General features: G+C 53.6%; 1 protein-coding gene across 1 annotated transcript in view; it reads left to right on the top strand.

Annotated features, from left to right (window-relative positions):
* The first annotated feature begins 1443 nt into the window (after positions 1–1443).
* Padi1 (peptidyl arginine deiminase 1) overlaps positions 1444–14661 on the top strand; it is a 32454-nt gene continuing 19236 nt past the window's right edge. The window contains exons 1-2 of the mRNA XM_036179153.1: positions 1444–1535; positions 14417–14597. Of these exons, the coding sequence (XP_036035046.1) occupies positions 1444–1535; positions 14417–14597 (273 nt within the window). The remainder of the gene's footprint in view (positions 1536–14416; positions 14598–14661) is intronic.

Below are 14661 nucleotides of genomic sequence, written 5' to 3'. Positions count from 1 at the left end.
ACATGATTGAAATGAAGTGGTTTTGTAATTTGACTTCCTTCCTTCCTTCCTTCCTTCCTTCCTTCCTTCCTTCCTTCCTTTCTCCCTCCCTCCCTCCCTCCCTTCCTCCCTCCCTCCCTCCCTTCCTTCCTTTCTTGCTGAAATGCCAACCTCAAACTCACTATACAGCTCAGGATGGCCTTGAACTCCTGATCTTCCTGCCACTGTTACAGGCATTCACTGCGGAGACACCCAGTTTTATGTGGTACTTGAGATCAAACCCAGGGCCTCGTGCAGGCTAAGTAAGCACTCTACCAAGCAGGCAACATGTCCGTCCTTCAATTTTGTTTCTTCGTGAAGTACTGTCAGTGTTTAATAAAATTCACTGTTTTCACAGGACGGGAGGGAGGGAGGGAGGGAGGGAGGGAGGGAAGAAGGAAAAAAAAGCATATAGAAAAACTCCTTTCTGAACTCAGGAGGCAGGTTCTGAACCTGTGGAGTGACGGTTCCGGGGATATCCTGTGCTCACACTGGTATTGCTGGGCTCCCATGTGCTCAGCACCTTAGGAGGTGCAGGAGAGACCAGGCTCCTTGATCCAAGGACTTGATGGTCTGGGAAATAGACCCCTCCCTGAGGCAAGAGGAGGCACATGACATAGAGGGCTGCAGGCTCTTCATCCTCTGGGCGGAGGTGATGGTGCCTTGGCCCTGGGATGTCAGTGGACAGAGAAAGAGAATTTCGAACCCATCTTGAAGACTAGAGACCTGAACAGCCACCAGCACATCTTTTAGACAAGGCTAGCTCTCTCCTGCTGCCCTGAACTCTCACCCCATAGGTCCTCCTGTTACAGCAGCTGTTACACACATGGGGTAAACGGAGTCATGCATGGAGCATGCTTAAGCATGGATAAGCTTAAGTGACCTTATCCCCTCAGTGGCTCTGAGTGTCAGGGCTGGGATTTGAACCACACAATGTTCATCCACTGAGCTGACCCTGAAGACTGGATTGCCACACAAGGAGACAGGATCTACAGATAGCTTAGCTGGTGGCTGGCGTGGAGCCCTCAGAAGGGCTGTCACAGTATGGGTTCAGGCACGAGAGCCCATGAGTGGGATGACATGACCCTCTCAGTTTCCTGTTGGCAGCTGAACCTGGCTATTCCCAGGGCCCCTTCCCACCCCACAGAGAGCTTCAGACACTTCCCTCCCAGCCTCCTAGATTGACAGCCCATGACTTAGGTGACTGGGCGTGGAGCCAGGAGGTGGGGACCAGGCTCAGGCAGGCTCCCCAGGTTGCAGGGTGAAATTAAAAGGGAGGAGGGAGCACCAACCCATTAGAACGCACGTTCCTACCCGGCAGCCAGGTGTCCCCAAGAAGAGTTGGGGAGCCAGGGAGGCCGCCGGGGCTTGTGGCTGCTGGGCACCCGAGCTAGCCCGACCAGAAGGCTAGGAGCTCGGCACATGATGGCCCCACAGAGAGCTGTGCAGCTCTCTCTGAAGAAGCCCACTCATGCCGTGTGTGGGGTAGGTGAGGAGACCCCGGTTGATGTCTACAGGTAAGAGCTGGGACACTTTCCTGTGCTTAGGTGGGGGACCCCTGGACCAAAGAATATGCAGGAGGGTGTAGGCTGGATGTTTGGACACCAGAGAAGGTGGAGCTGGCTTCAGAGTTTGGGAGGGAAGGGAATAGGATCTGCCTGGGTGCTCTGGGATCAGGACATTAGGTCCAGTGTCTGGATGAGAAGATTACTCTGAGTCCTGGGAACAAGCTCTGTCTGGGTTCTACATGCCAGTCTTCAAGTAGAACAGCAGAAGGAGCTGGGGCTCAAGCCAGAGAAGAGGGTTGGACCCCCCCTCCCTCTCTCCATGTCTTGCCAGTTTTCCGCCTCTCTGCGGTTAGGGGTGGGTGTGCATGTTGACATCTTGACCCTTGGAGGCCAGCCAGGGACAACCAGAGTGACTGGGATTAAGAGGGAGCGGCCAAAGGATAACTCAATGACTTAATTTAAGAAGTGATCCTGGAGCAAAGCTTGGGACTTAGGCTGGCAAGAGATGGTGGTGGTAATGGTAATGATGGCGTGGTGATGGTAGGGACGGTGATGATGACTGTCGCAGCAGCCTTGATGGTGGTTGTGACAGTGGTAGCAATAGAGACATGTGAATAGGACAACTATGACATCAGTTTCCCCCATTGACCCAAGTCTTCCCTGTCCTGGCTGTTTAGACAGGGATGCAGGGACCCAGTAAAGCCTCAATTCTTTACCTGGCTGCTGGGGAAGTTGGCTACAGTGATGTCTAGGGCCTCTGGAGCATCTTTCATAGGGAGCTGAGGGCTGGGGGTTCCCAGGCCCCATCTGAACTCAGATCATCCTTAGGGCTCAGTTCCTGCACTTGCCCAGGCAGGTGGGTGAACACTGTATTTTATGTCTACCCTGAATTCCACTGCCCCCTCTCAAGCAGTGGTGGAGGACCCCCGTGACTGAGATGGGGAGAAATAGACAGAAGCCCCAGAGGCCAGACCTTGACTACTTACTTCTGGGGACCAGAGGTCGGGCTGGTCTCATCAGACCTATGTGGCTAATGGGATCATATCACTCTATTTAGCATAGGATTCTAGATTTAATGAATAAAGGGTCCATTGAGTAGAGCAGGGAGAGGGGAGGAGGGGAAGGAAAGAGAGAGAGACAGAGGGACGGACCTTTTGGGGAATTCCGGAGGCCTTACACATGCTGGTCAAGTGCTCTACCCTGGGCCTGGCCCCCACTAATTTTTTTAGGGATGGCATGGGACATCCATATCCTGCAGCCTGCACAGTTTAGCTGAAGCTCAGCTGAGACTAGTCTTCCTGTACTGCATCTGGCAGCCCTGATTTGACACTGACGCCAGGGAAGAAGAGCCCATGAGTCCCACCTGCCTGATCCCAGGCCCCTGCTCTCACCTAGAGACAAGATTGTTTCTAGAAGGTTCTTTCAAACCTCAGCCTTGTGTTGTTATTCTACTAAGGCACTTGGTAGGGAACCAGGTCTGCCCTCCCTCACCAGTTAATCTCTGGCTGTGTGCACTGAACCCTGATTGGATGTGCTGGGCCCCCTCTGAAGCTCAGCGTGGAGGTTATGTATGCCGTTAGTGTATCCTGGTCATGTTGGTCCCTGGCTGTGTGACCTTGGGCATGCCACTGCACTTCTGTGAGCCTGCCTCTGTCTGTCTCTGCCTCTGAGAGTCAATGGGAAGGCAACAGTGCCACCACCATGGGTTGGGGTAAATGAGATGTGTGTATGCAGAACCCTTTCTGTGGTAGTTGCTCAGTAGGCGAAGCCAGCTGTGGGCACCCCCACGTCTTTTCTTCCTATTGCTCCTCAGAGGTGGGAGGGGACAAGGACAAGGACAAGGTGGGGTATGTGGTGGGAACACCATGCCCTGAGCATCCTGCAGTGTTGCGGGTGCAGAGGAAGCCGCCTTGGCTGTGGTGTCTCTTGGCTGGCTCTAGGAGGGACTGACAGGTCATTCTGCACCCCGAGTGGTGACCAGCATCACAGCTACCCAGAGTTTACGGGGGAGCACAGGAGTTTGCTCTGCGTCACTGAGGAGGGATCTCCTGCCCAGAACGCAGTGGCAGTGGGGAAGGGTGCCTTGGATGGGCAAACCAGTGGGGCTTCCAGGAGCCTGAGGCACTGACAATTGAGCCTGACACTTGACAATGAGAGACGAACTTGGGGCTCCCCCACCCCTTTGCTTGGTGACCAGCTCCAGCTGAGGCCAACCAAGGGGCTTAGAACTGGTCTTGCTTGTTGATAAGCCTGCGAAAGACCCCCCAAGTGGTTGGGGTGCCAGTCATCTGAGCTGCCCAGAGTTTGAGCTTCCAGGTGATGGCACTTAGGGTGACATCAGAGGAAGTGATTAATTCCCCAGGGCTGCATGGCCTGGCTTTTTGGAAAAATATTTGTGTGGGGGGTTAGCTGTGTGCCATGGGGTAACCAGATTCAGCAGGTGCTGTAGACCACCCCCCATTGGGCTAGCTCAGCACCTTTACCCCAATATCCTCATGGGGTATCTCAGCACCTTGATGCCTATCCCCCAGCAGGCTGTGACTCCCACCCTGACCCCCTTACTCCAGTAGGCTACAGCAACACTCTTACCTCCCTTTCAGAAAAGCAAAATAGAGTCTTCAGGTCCTATAGCTCTGGGGTTTGGGATGTGTGGAGCACTGTGAGCCTCTCAGATGAGCCACAGGAAGGAAGGACCATGCCTGAGCATCTCCTGGGCTTCCTGAATTCCAAAACCAATCATGTCCTGCAGCGTGTCTGTCTGACTGTTTCCACCGCCATGTAGACAAGTGCTCCCGGAAGCATGGGGAAGCTGGGCTAAGCTGCCAGGAAAGCAATTATAGGATTTATGGGATCCTAATTCGAGGGACTGACAGGCTGTGGGTGCCACTGGGACCTTCCTGTCCTTGGACCTACAGAAGGGTCAGTGCCCTCAGTTGGAGGTCATGTTCAAATGCTTACGTTTTTGAGTTCCTGGACTTTATGAGGCCACCGAGAGGAGACCCTCTTTGAGGTTCATGGTCATCTCAGGGCTATCAGATGTGGGACAGCTAGTGGACAGTGGGCATCTTCACAGCATAGAGTGTTGGTATTAGGCAGGATGAGGGATCACACGCTTGTCATGCCACCACTTAGGCTGAGGCAGGAGGATTGCAAATCCAAGGCAACCAAGTAAGACTCTGTCTCAAAGACTAAAAAGAGACCTGGGGGTATAGCTCAGGGGTAGAGTTCTTGCCTAGTGTGCCGGAGCCCCTGGGTTTAATCCTCAGTACTGTCAAAATGAAAATCCGATATTGGTATTGGCCTCAGAGGTCTGTTCCCTCAGTTCCACAGACACAGTTCCTCAGTACTAGCTGCCACTTACCATGCTGAGCTGGCTGGGGACCCATCCCTCTGACAACCTCATGCCTCTTTTCTCTGTCACTTGGGTTCTGATGTGTGAATTATTCTTTGGGTCCTGTCCTCCTGGGTTCTCAGCAACTTCACATTCAAGCCCTGGTTCTGCTCTCTTGTCCCTGGACCCGAATCCCTCTGCTCACTGGGGGGCCAGGGCGGGGAAGGGCTGTGACCAGCAGGTCCAGCACTTGCTGTGCTGAGCAGTGGACCTGGAGAGGGCTGACTGCCTAGGTATAGATGCCTCCCGCCATCAGGATGCATCCTTTTGACAGGGGTGCCCTCTACCTGTGGTCCTGCTCCCCAGGGAGGTGTGGCCTGGGGACCTGCCAATCTGGGTGAGGACCCTAAATACCTGTCAAGGACAGGGATGGAAGCTGGCTACAAGTGGGAAAGGCCAGAAGGATTCCAAAGCACCCAGGGCTGGCACTGAGAAAGTGCCATTTGTGGACATGGGCTAACCTGGCCTCATATAAAAGACAGATCTGTGTTGGGGCCTCCAAGTGCACCCTGGGCCCCAGAGCAGGATCCCAGTCATTCTGTGTTAGAGTTCAAGGCCACTTGAACTACTACTAGCAAGTGCTTCCAACATGCCCTTGGAGCCATACATCTGTTCAAACTTCGTGGCTTAGGTCTTGGGCATAGTGCTATTAGGTGGGACAGAAGGTAGGTCACAACTCCACAGGGGACTCTGCAGAGGGGCAGCAGGCATGCTGTGAGCCAGGTTGGCCACCAAGGCTTTGGACATGGTGAGTGTGGGCCCAACCTCTGGACTTAGTGAGGAAAGAAGCCTAGATCTTCCCCTCCCCAACCCCACCAATACTCACCTGGTCGCACTGTATAGGAAGAAGTGCTCAGAGGTGGCCAATTTGGTGGCTTCTCAGAACAGAATATCTGAGGGATCATACTGGACCTTGCAGGCTGTGTGACATTGGGCCAGTCCCTCAGCCCCTCTGAGCTTGCTTTCTCTGTGTCTGTACAGCTGGCATCCATAGCCTCCCATGTTACTAATGAGGAATTCCATCACCCACAGGCCTCAGATCGACTTTGGCTAGAGGAACATGACTCACTGCACTAACTTTAAACCAGGACCCATTCTGGTGGAGTTTTTTGATCCCAGGCTCTAGTCTTGCTCTGCTCTGAAGACTAGGGAGTGACAGCTGCCACTTGTATCCAATGTGGAGAGGCCTGCCTGTCTGGCCATCCTCCTGGGCTTGCTAGGCAGCCTGTCCTGAGCAATAACAGGGCGTTGCAAGGTGCCCATGAGCCACTGATCACTATCTTTGGAAAAGAGAGGTCACAGACACTCCCAATATGGTGTAGACCTTAAGGAAATGTGTATATATGGTGCCGGACCAGCCAAGGCCCTCATGACCCCTGCTAGCTGCAACCGGCTGAAAGGGACAGAAAGTCAAGGCTGGCTGGTGTCTGAATGGTACCTCCCTGCTGAGTGCTCCCTTCCACGTGGTTGAAGAGCCCCCTGCTATCTCCACCCCCTCTGCTCCATCACTTAACACAGGCTCACACCTACTTTGCTGGGCTCTGCTGAGGGGAACTTGCTGAGAGACAGCATGCCAGATGTTTCGTTCCTGTTTTTAAATCAGTCTCTCTCTCTCTCTCTCTCTCTCTCTCTCTCTCTCTCTCTCTCTCTCTCTTGCCCCTGTATGTGCATGTGTGTGTGGAGGATAATTTTGGGTGTATTTCCTCAAGAGCCATCCACCCTGAATTTTTTTAGACAGGGTCCTGGAGCTTGCCTATTAGAATAGACTCTCTGGAAAGTGATCTCTAGGGATGGATCCTCCTTGTGAGTCCTCCTGGGTGCATGAGCACCCAGGTTTTTATTTTATTTTAATTCTTATGAGTGTTTTGTCTGGGTAGATATGAGTGTGTGTGTGTGTGTGTGTGTGTGTATACCACATGCATGCAGTGCCCTGAAGGTCAGAAGAGGGCATCAGATCTCCTGGAAACTGGAGTTACAGTAGTTGTGAGTTGTCTAGTGGGTGCTGGGAACTGAACCTAGGTCCTCTGAGAGAGCAGTAAGCACTCTTAACCACTGAGCCATTACTCCAGCCCACAACCAGGTTTTGGTTTGTTGTTGTTTTTTTTCTTTTATTGTTGTTGTTGTTTTTTGTTTTTCGAGACAGGGTTTCTCTGTGTAGTTTTGTGCCTTTCCTGGAACTCACTTGGTAGCCCAGGCTGGCATCGAACTCACAAAGATCCACCTGCCTCTGCCTCCTGAGTGCTGGGATAAAGGTGTGCGCCACCACCGCCCTGCATGTTGTTGTTGTTTTTAATGTGGGTTTTGGGCATTGAATTCAGGTCCTTATACTTACAAGGATTTACCTAGTCCCTGGTTTTGTTTATTTATTTTAAGATGGTTCTTGCTACATAATCCAGGCTGGCCTTGAGCTCCTAATCCTCCTGCCTCTGCCTCCTGTGTGCTGGCATCTTAGATGTCAGTCATTGCTGTAGATTCTGGTTTGTGTGGCGGTCCAACTGGTCTGTCTCCTTGGTCTGCTAAGAGAGAAGGGGGTCATAGCAGCATTCTCATCCATGGGTCCCTTCTCTCTTCCCGTGTGGTGCCCACTCCTCATGCCTCTCAGGCCCTGTTCATAGCAGCATTGGCCATGGCTGCTGGGAGTGCTTCCCACAATACTCCTGTTAACTCTCACAGAAAGCTTGCAAGGCAGAGATCTCTATAATCTCCATTTTGCAAAGAAACCAAGACACAGAGAGATTGAGAGACTTTCTGAAGTCATAGAGCCTGTGATTGCTGGGACTGAGATTTGAACCTGCCTGATTCCAGATTCTGTAATCTCTACCTCAGGGGAGCCTGATCTCTGGGAATTAGCCATGCTGCAGACTCTGTGTGAGAGGTGGGGTGAGGACAGGGCAGTGGGCATGCTCTGGGCCTGAATCTCATCTCTGCATGGTATAGCTCTACATGACTACTCAGAACTTCTTCTCTGCTCTGTACAGTCTGCTCTGTACCCTTGTTCTGCAGGTGGCTGGCTAGGAATGGAGACAGAGAGCAGAGCAGGGACCATGTGCCTCCTCTGGGTGCCATTCTTCACTGTGTCCTGTGTTGCCCACGCTATGCAATACAACAAGGGTACTCAGGTTGAGCCGAGAACATTTCTAATGGAACACCACTGACTCTAAGGACAGAGACTTTGGGGGCCAGGTCAGCCTGTGTCTGACCTGCTATCAGACCAGATCCCAGCCACCTGGACCTGCGGCCTTCCCTGTTTCCGTCTATGAGACAGCATGCACCTCCTGCTCCTGCTGGGCCACTGCCCAGCCCAGGCCTCTCATAAGCCCTAACTACCCAGCTCCTGCCCCAGTTGCTGGTGATGCTCCAGTTGCTGGTGATGCCCCAGTTGCTGGTGATGCCCAAGTTGCTGGTGATGCCCAAGTTGGTGTGTGTGGGTGGCACAGAGGTCTTGTTCCTCTTTCTCCCCCAGAGACCAGGTGGCAAGCTTCCTAGCTGCAGGGCTACATATGGCCTGGAAGGTGGAAGTCTGCAGCCTAGCAGGAAATGTAACTGAAGAGGAAGGTGTGGGAGCTGCCTGTCCTGGGAAGCGCTAAGGCTGTGTCCTGTTGGGGTGGGGGCTCCACATGAGCTCCAGGCCCCTGTGACCCCAAAGGACACATAAAGTGTGTGCTCACTGTTCTCAGAACCAGAAAGTCACAGACACCATGTTCTGGCCTGCACTAACCTTGAGAAGTTCAGGTGGATAGGTGGGGACAGAGACAGGGATGGTGGCTTTCCTGCTTGGTCCTCCAGGCTTGCTCACAAGGAAACCATCTATGAGGAGCTTGTATGGGAGTTTGCCATTCCATGTCCTTCCTACAACCTCCCATGTGTTCTCCTTTCTCCCCTCAGAGGGACATGTCCGGTCCCATGCTCCTTATAGCATCAGCCCACGTAAGAGACGGGAGATAACTGTGCGGCTCCCTGCTGTGCGAGCTGAGGAGAGTTACCTCACCTCTCTGAGAAGATGTCTTCATCTGTTAAACAGAGACAGAACCGCCCACCTGAGAGGGTTGTGGTGCAGTAGAGACAGGTCAAGAGTGTCACAAACGAAGAGAAATGAGGTGCTTGAAGCTCCCCACTCCAGCAGTCCAGACAGATGCCCCAGCAGGCAGGCAGGTACACCTTGACTGAGTGAGGGGCAGTCTGGGGAGGGCCGGGGTTCCACTCCATCTCATACTCCCTCATACACTCTCAGTGTTGTTCTCTAAGGGCTCGCTAGGCTCTGGTGGCCTCCACTGCTGCTGGTCTGGCTGGCCCTCCTCCAGGCACCAGACAGAAGACCCTACAGGCTGGCACCCCTGCTCTCCAGCATACAGGCAGACCTGAAGGGACCCCATCCTTGCAGGCTGCAGAGGACGAGGGGGCCATGGTGCTGGGCCGGTGCAGGTGGCTCAGGCCAAGGAGGGTGACAATCGCAGTCACAAAACACAGCACACTTTTTTACAGCATTTCCAGAATCCTCACCAGCCCGGGAGGTGGCTCTGTAGACGTGGAGACAAACCGAGGCTGAGCAGGCCGTTTTCTGAATTGAAGTTCCCTCTGCCCAAATAGCACTCTTGTGTCAAATTGACAGCAAACTGACCAGTACAGCCCCCTTTGGTTCCTCTCTATTGTTTTTGAGAATGGGTTTCACTTTGCAAGCCGAGCTGGCCTGGAGGTGGCTATGTAGACCAGGCTGGCCTTGAACTCACAGAGATCTGCCTGCTTCTGTCTCTCTAGTGTTGGGATTAGAGGAATGCACTACCATACCAGTCTTGTCCCTTCATTTTAGAGAGAAGATTTTCTTTGACTGTGAGTCTGGGGATGTGCCAGAATGTCACACCATCAGGAGCTTCCCAGCAAGATGCCTCCTCACGGAGAGGAGCATGGGGAGGCATCGGGTGGCATGGGGAGGCATGGCTTTGTATGCCGGAAGCAGATCCAACAGTGGATTTCCTGGGCTTACCCCAGCTCCCACACATGCCTGTCACTTAATTCATGGCCCACCCACAGACCTGTAGTGCCAGTCCGGTGCCTGAGGCTCTAGGAGGGGTAGGCCGGATGCCAGGGGAATGAGAATCCAAGGACACACAGCACCCTCCTGGCAAAAGCCGCCTCTCGGGCACCACAAGAATAGCCATGACTCCACTGCCACCCTGGGGCCTTGCTGAGCACCTGCTTCTGACAGGGACAGGGTGAAGGTGGCCAGAGCCTTGAAGGCAGCAGGATTGGGTGGGGCAGGCCCCTCCATGCCCCCAGGGAAGGGCCCGGCAGGCCTGTTCTGCCTATAGCTGCCTCTCAAGGGGAGCCACAACTGGCCCCTACCTGTGAGGGTGGCGAGACAGGGATGTGGCATCTTGACACCTGTGACAAAGCACCATGATCAAGGCAACTTACACAAGAAAACATTTCATCTGGGATTCATGGGTTCAGAAGGGTTGGAGTCCACGGCTGTTATGGCAGGGAGCATGGCAGCTCAGGCCAGCATGGTGCTGGGGCAGTAGCTGAGAGCGCACATCTGCTCCACTGGCAGGAAACAGTGAGAGAGCACCAACAAGCAATGGTCCAAATCTTTGAAACTTCTGAGCCCACCCCTAGTGATTCACCTCCACCAAGGCCACGCCTCCTAATTCCTCCACCACCTGGGGATTCAAATACACAGCCCTATGGGGGCATTATCATTCAAACCACCACATCTTCCTACACTGAAAGTTGCAAAGTTACTGACCCAAGGGGAGACACTGGGTACACACACACACACACACACACACACACACACACACACACACACCTCAAGCCACAGTCAAGCTGCCCATCAGATTCAATGACAACAGCATTGTTGGTGAGATAATGATCAGTCTGGGACAGACACTACTGCCTTGTCCAACTGTGGTATGAGCTGCTGCCACAGCCCGCCTCAGTGAGGAGAAAGGGGTTCTACAGACTTTACTAGGCACTCGCCAATGAGGAGTAACATACAGTGTTACAATCATAGGCTATACTTTGTGTTAATAAGCTTTACAGTAAAGGTGATTGCCTATACGTGCCCCAAAAAGCTGTTAAACTTTTGCTGCTGGGATAGGGCAGCCAAGGATGCATTAGTGAGGCTGGGTGGAGGGAGAGAAAGTGGAGCCTGGGAGCTTGCAGCCAGTTGGGGACAAGTTTCCAGCAAGAGGGGAAAGGGTGCTGGGCCCAGGGATGGAGTAACTCTGGTGCCTGGGTAGGGAGGAAGGGCTGAGGCCTCGGTGGAGATGTGTCCCAGGAGCCGTGGGAGTCGCGGCAGGAGCTGTCTTACAGAGGGTGCCCAACAGCCTGGAGACAGTGCCGGGAGCCGTGATGGTCAAATGGGTGACATTTCCAGTGTCCATGAGTTGGGTATGAGGGAGAAGGGAAGGTGGGGGGTGTAGATGAGGCTTGGGTGTGGCTAAGAGACATGTGATAGGGTACAGGTGATGTGCAGGTGACCTGCCCTGAGGGAGAAGGGGAAGGTGACAATAGTTTCCAGAGAGAGAGGGAGAGAGAGAGAGAAAACGCTCAACAGGCAGTGTCAAAGGTCATATTCAAGGTCAGCAGCCACAGACCCAAACAATCTGTGTCTCTAGCACAGCTCAGGAACTGGCCTTGGCAGCTGCTGGAGCTAAGCCAGGCAGCTGGCAGAGGGAAAGCTGAGAGGGTCAGGTGCAGAAGGCCCAGGGGGTTGAGACCTGGTGTGGGGGTGTTGAGATTCAGATGTGGTCCCGTGGGTGCTGACAGCCGTTTGGTCCTTAGTAATGACAGTGTGTGGGGCCTACCCCAGAGAGATGCCTGAGGCCAGATGGAGGCAGCTGCATTGGAAGCGTGGGGTGGGGCCAAGGAGAAGTCAGGGGCTGGTGCCATTGACAAATAAAACCTGGGGACCACAGCATGCTGGGAGCTGGTACCCTCCAGGGGCGGGGGCAGAGTGACAGCCAGCAGGGAGGGAGTGGGCCTTGCACATGCTGACGTCTGAACAATTAACTTCAAGGGCTGGAGGACCAGGAATTCAAGGTCACCCTTGGTTATATAGTGAGTTCAAGGCCAGTCTGGGACAGTGAGGAGCAAGGAACAGCTGAAGCCTCAAGCCATGTGGGCAGAGTGGCAGTAACCATGGGAATAAGGCTTCAGGAAGGCATGGCCACTGTGGGCAAGCCGGCCCCTGGTGCTCGCTCGATGGGACTCTAAATCAAAATGATCAGGGCACCTGGAAGAAGTAGAGGGAGTGGGATGTGTGAGGCTTCCATGGCAATGGGACCGCAGAGTGAAGGATGCTCTGGGAGCAGGGGGTGGGGCAGGGGAGGCCCGTGGTGCTCCAGGGACCTCTCCCCTATGCTTCTACCTCATCAGTAGAGTGGGGCCGTGGTGGGCCACAGGGTGTGACTGAAGGAACTGTGGCCATTTTTGTGAGGAAAAGTCACAACAAAACCCACTATGAGAGTTTATTAGAAGGGAGGGACAGGTGAGGGTCTGCTCAGGCCTGTTGGAGAGACATGTGAGGAGGGGGAGGAAGGAGGAGAAGGGGGAAGAAGAAGGGGGAGGAGTCCGTGACCCGCTTTTTATGGATTGCCTCTGCACATGCGCATATGGGCTCACATAGCTACACCAGGCATGCACACCGACTGCGTGATCACGCTGTGCGCTAATTACATGACCACACAGCGCATGGATTATGTAGGATGTAAGGCCCCTTGCTTGGCTATTGGACAGTGAATGTGCTCTCGTGTAGCAACAGCCATCACCATGATTGTCAAGGAAGACAGCTACTTGGCAGGGACAGAGTGCCTATGTAGGGGGCTGTGGAAGGACCTTTTTCAGAGGTGTGCTTGGATGGATTCTCAGGGGCCCAGGGAAGGGTAGAGGCAGGAGGATGTGAGAAAAGACTTCCCACCTTGTCTATGTGGTCAGGAGATCTCTGTAAGTGGTCATGAGTGGTCAGTGACCTCATCAGCTGTGAGACGCTATGGTAGAGAACTCTGAGCACTGATGGGCAGAGGAGAGAGCCACACAGGTGTGGCCCCCTCTTCTGATGTCTCCTCAGGGCAGGAGGAGGACTCTGTGAGGCCTGAGACCAGGCTAGAGCCTGACAGGGAGGTAGGCAGCTTGTATCCATCAGTCTAAGGACCGTACATCTCCCCAGGACCTGTGTCCATCCCACCACCCAGGTCTGTGACAGCAGAAGGACCCCCAAGCAGGTGGTCCAGCAGCTGAGGGGCTCAGCAGATTGATGGTTCCCTGTCTCTCCAGAGTCAAGAGCTCTGGAGCTTCAGTTGGGTACCAGGCATCAGGTGGACAGGGAGAAGCTGCTGTATGGTGGAGTCCACGTCAGTGGGTACTGTTGCCACACTCCGGCACAGATGGGCTGGAGGGGACCCTGAGGTTGGCAGAAAGTGGGAATCCATTTCTTCCTTCCCATGTGACGGCTGAGTGTCTCTACACCCTCTGAGGGTCCAGCAGCAAGCTAGGCAAACTGGCTGCCCTCCGGAACTAAGCTGTGCAGGACAGCAGGACAGCAGGACAGTGATGCACTGTTGATAAAGCAGGAAAGGACAGGTGTGCAGAAGGACAATGCAGCCTTAGCTACAGGGATGAGGCGGGTGTCTTAGTTTCTCTTCCTGTTGCTGTGATAAAATAACACAATGAAACAGCTCAAAGGAGGAGGGACTTATTCTGGCCCAGGGTTCGGGGTGCAGCCTATCACAGTGGGCAGTCAAGGCAGCAAGAGCCAGAAGTAGCTGTCCAGAGTCAGAAGGGAACCATGAGAGAAGCCCTTACTTCTAAGCTCAGCCCTCTCTCTGACCCCTGTCTGGGGTCATCTGCCCAGGGAATGGCCTCACCCATAATTAAAGTGGGTATCCCCACACCAATTAAGAAATTATGTTTTAAAAAATCTATGTGTGTGCATGTATACAAGTGGAGGTCTATGTGTGTGCACGTACACAAGTGGAGGTCTATGTGTGTGCATGTATACAAGTGGAGGTCAGAGAAAGTTGGTTCTTTCATTCCTCCATTAGGGGGATCGAACTTAGATTATCAGGCTTGGCGGCAAGCCCCTTACCTGCTGAACCATCTTACCACTCTGTTTGTATCAATTAATGCAATCAAGACAATCCCTCATAGGCAGGTTCTAAGGCCCAGACCCCTAGATAGTTCCAGATGCTGTCAATTAACCCTAACCATCTCAGGAGGGTAGTTGAAAAGGTAACATTTAAACAAACCCTAAAGTCTAAGGGTATGAGCCTTGTGGATGTTGGGAAGTGCATTCAGCTATACGAAGGTCCTGAGGCAGGAAAGCTTGGTGTCTTCATGAACCAGCAGGAAGGACCATGTGGTTAGAGCAGGGAGACTTGGAGGCAGGGGCTCCCAGCCCCATCGGTAAGGGGTACCTCCTCCTAAACAGTGACATTCCAGCCTCTACCTCACATGACCACTCTCTGAGCCCCTCAGTCTCTCTCTCCCCACCATTCCTTAGTGATGTGCCCAAGGGTGCCAACACCTTTGGGGTGTCTGGGAGCTCTGAGGTGAAGATCTACATGGTCTATGATCCTGCACGGGTGGCGGAGCCCACAGGCCGGGCCCACTGGCCCCTGGATGCCAACGTGGATGTGGTGGTGGTGGCGGACACAGTCAGTAAGGACTTAAATGACCTCAAGGTAAGTATCTCTTGGGCTGTCTTATATCCCATCCTGAGTCATCTTGGACACATCTCCACAGAGA

The sequence above is a fragment of the Onychomys torridus genome, chromosome 2 (genome assembly GCF_903995425.1).
Source record: "Onychomys torridus chromosome 2, mOncTor1.1, whole genome shotgun sequence".
In the NCBI taxonomy this organism is placed as follows: domain Eukaryota; kingdom Metazoa; phylum Chordata; class Mammalia; order Rodentia; family Cricetidae; genus Onychomys; species Onychomys torridus.
This window is presented reverse-complemented; position numbering and strand designations above follow the sequence as displayed.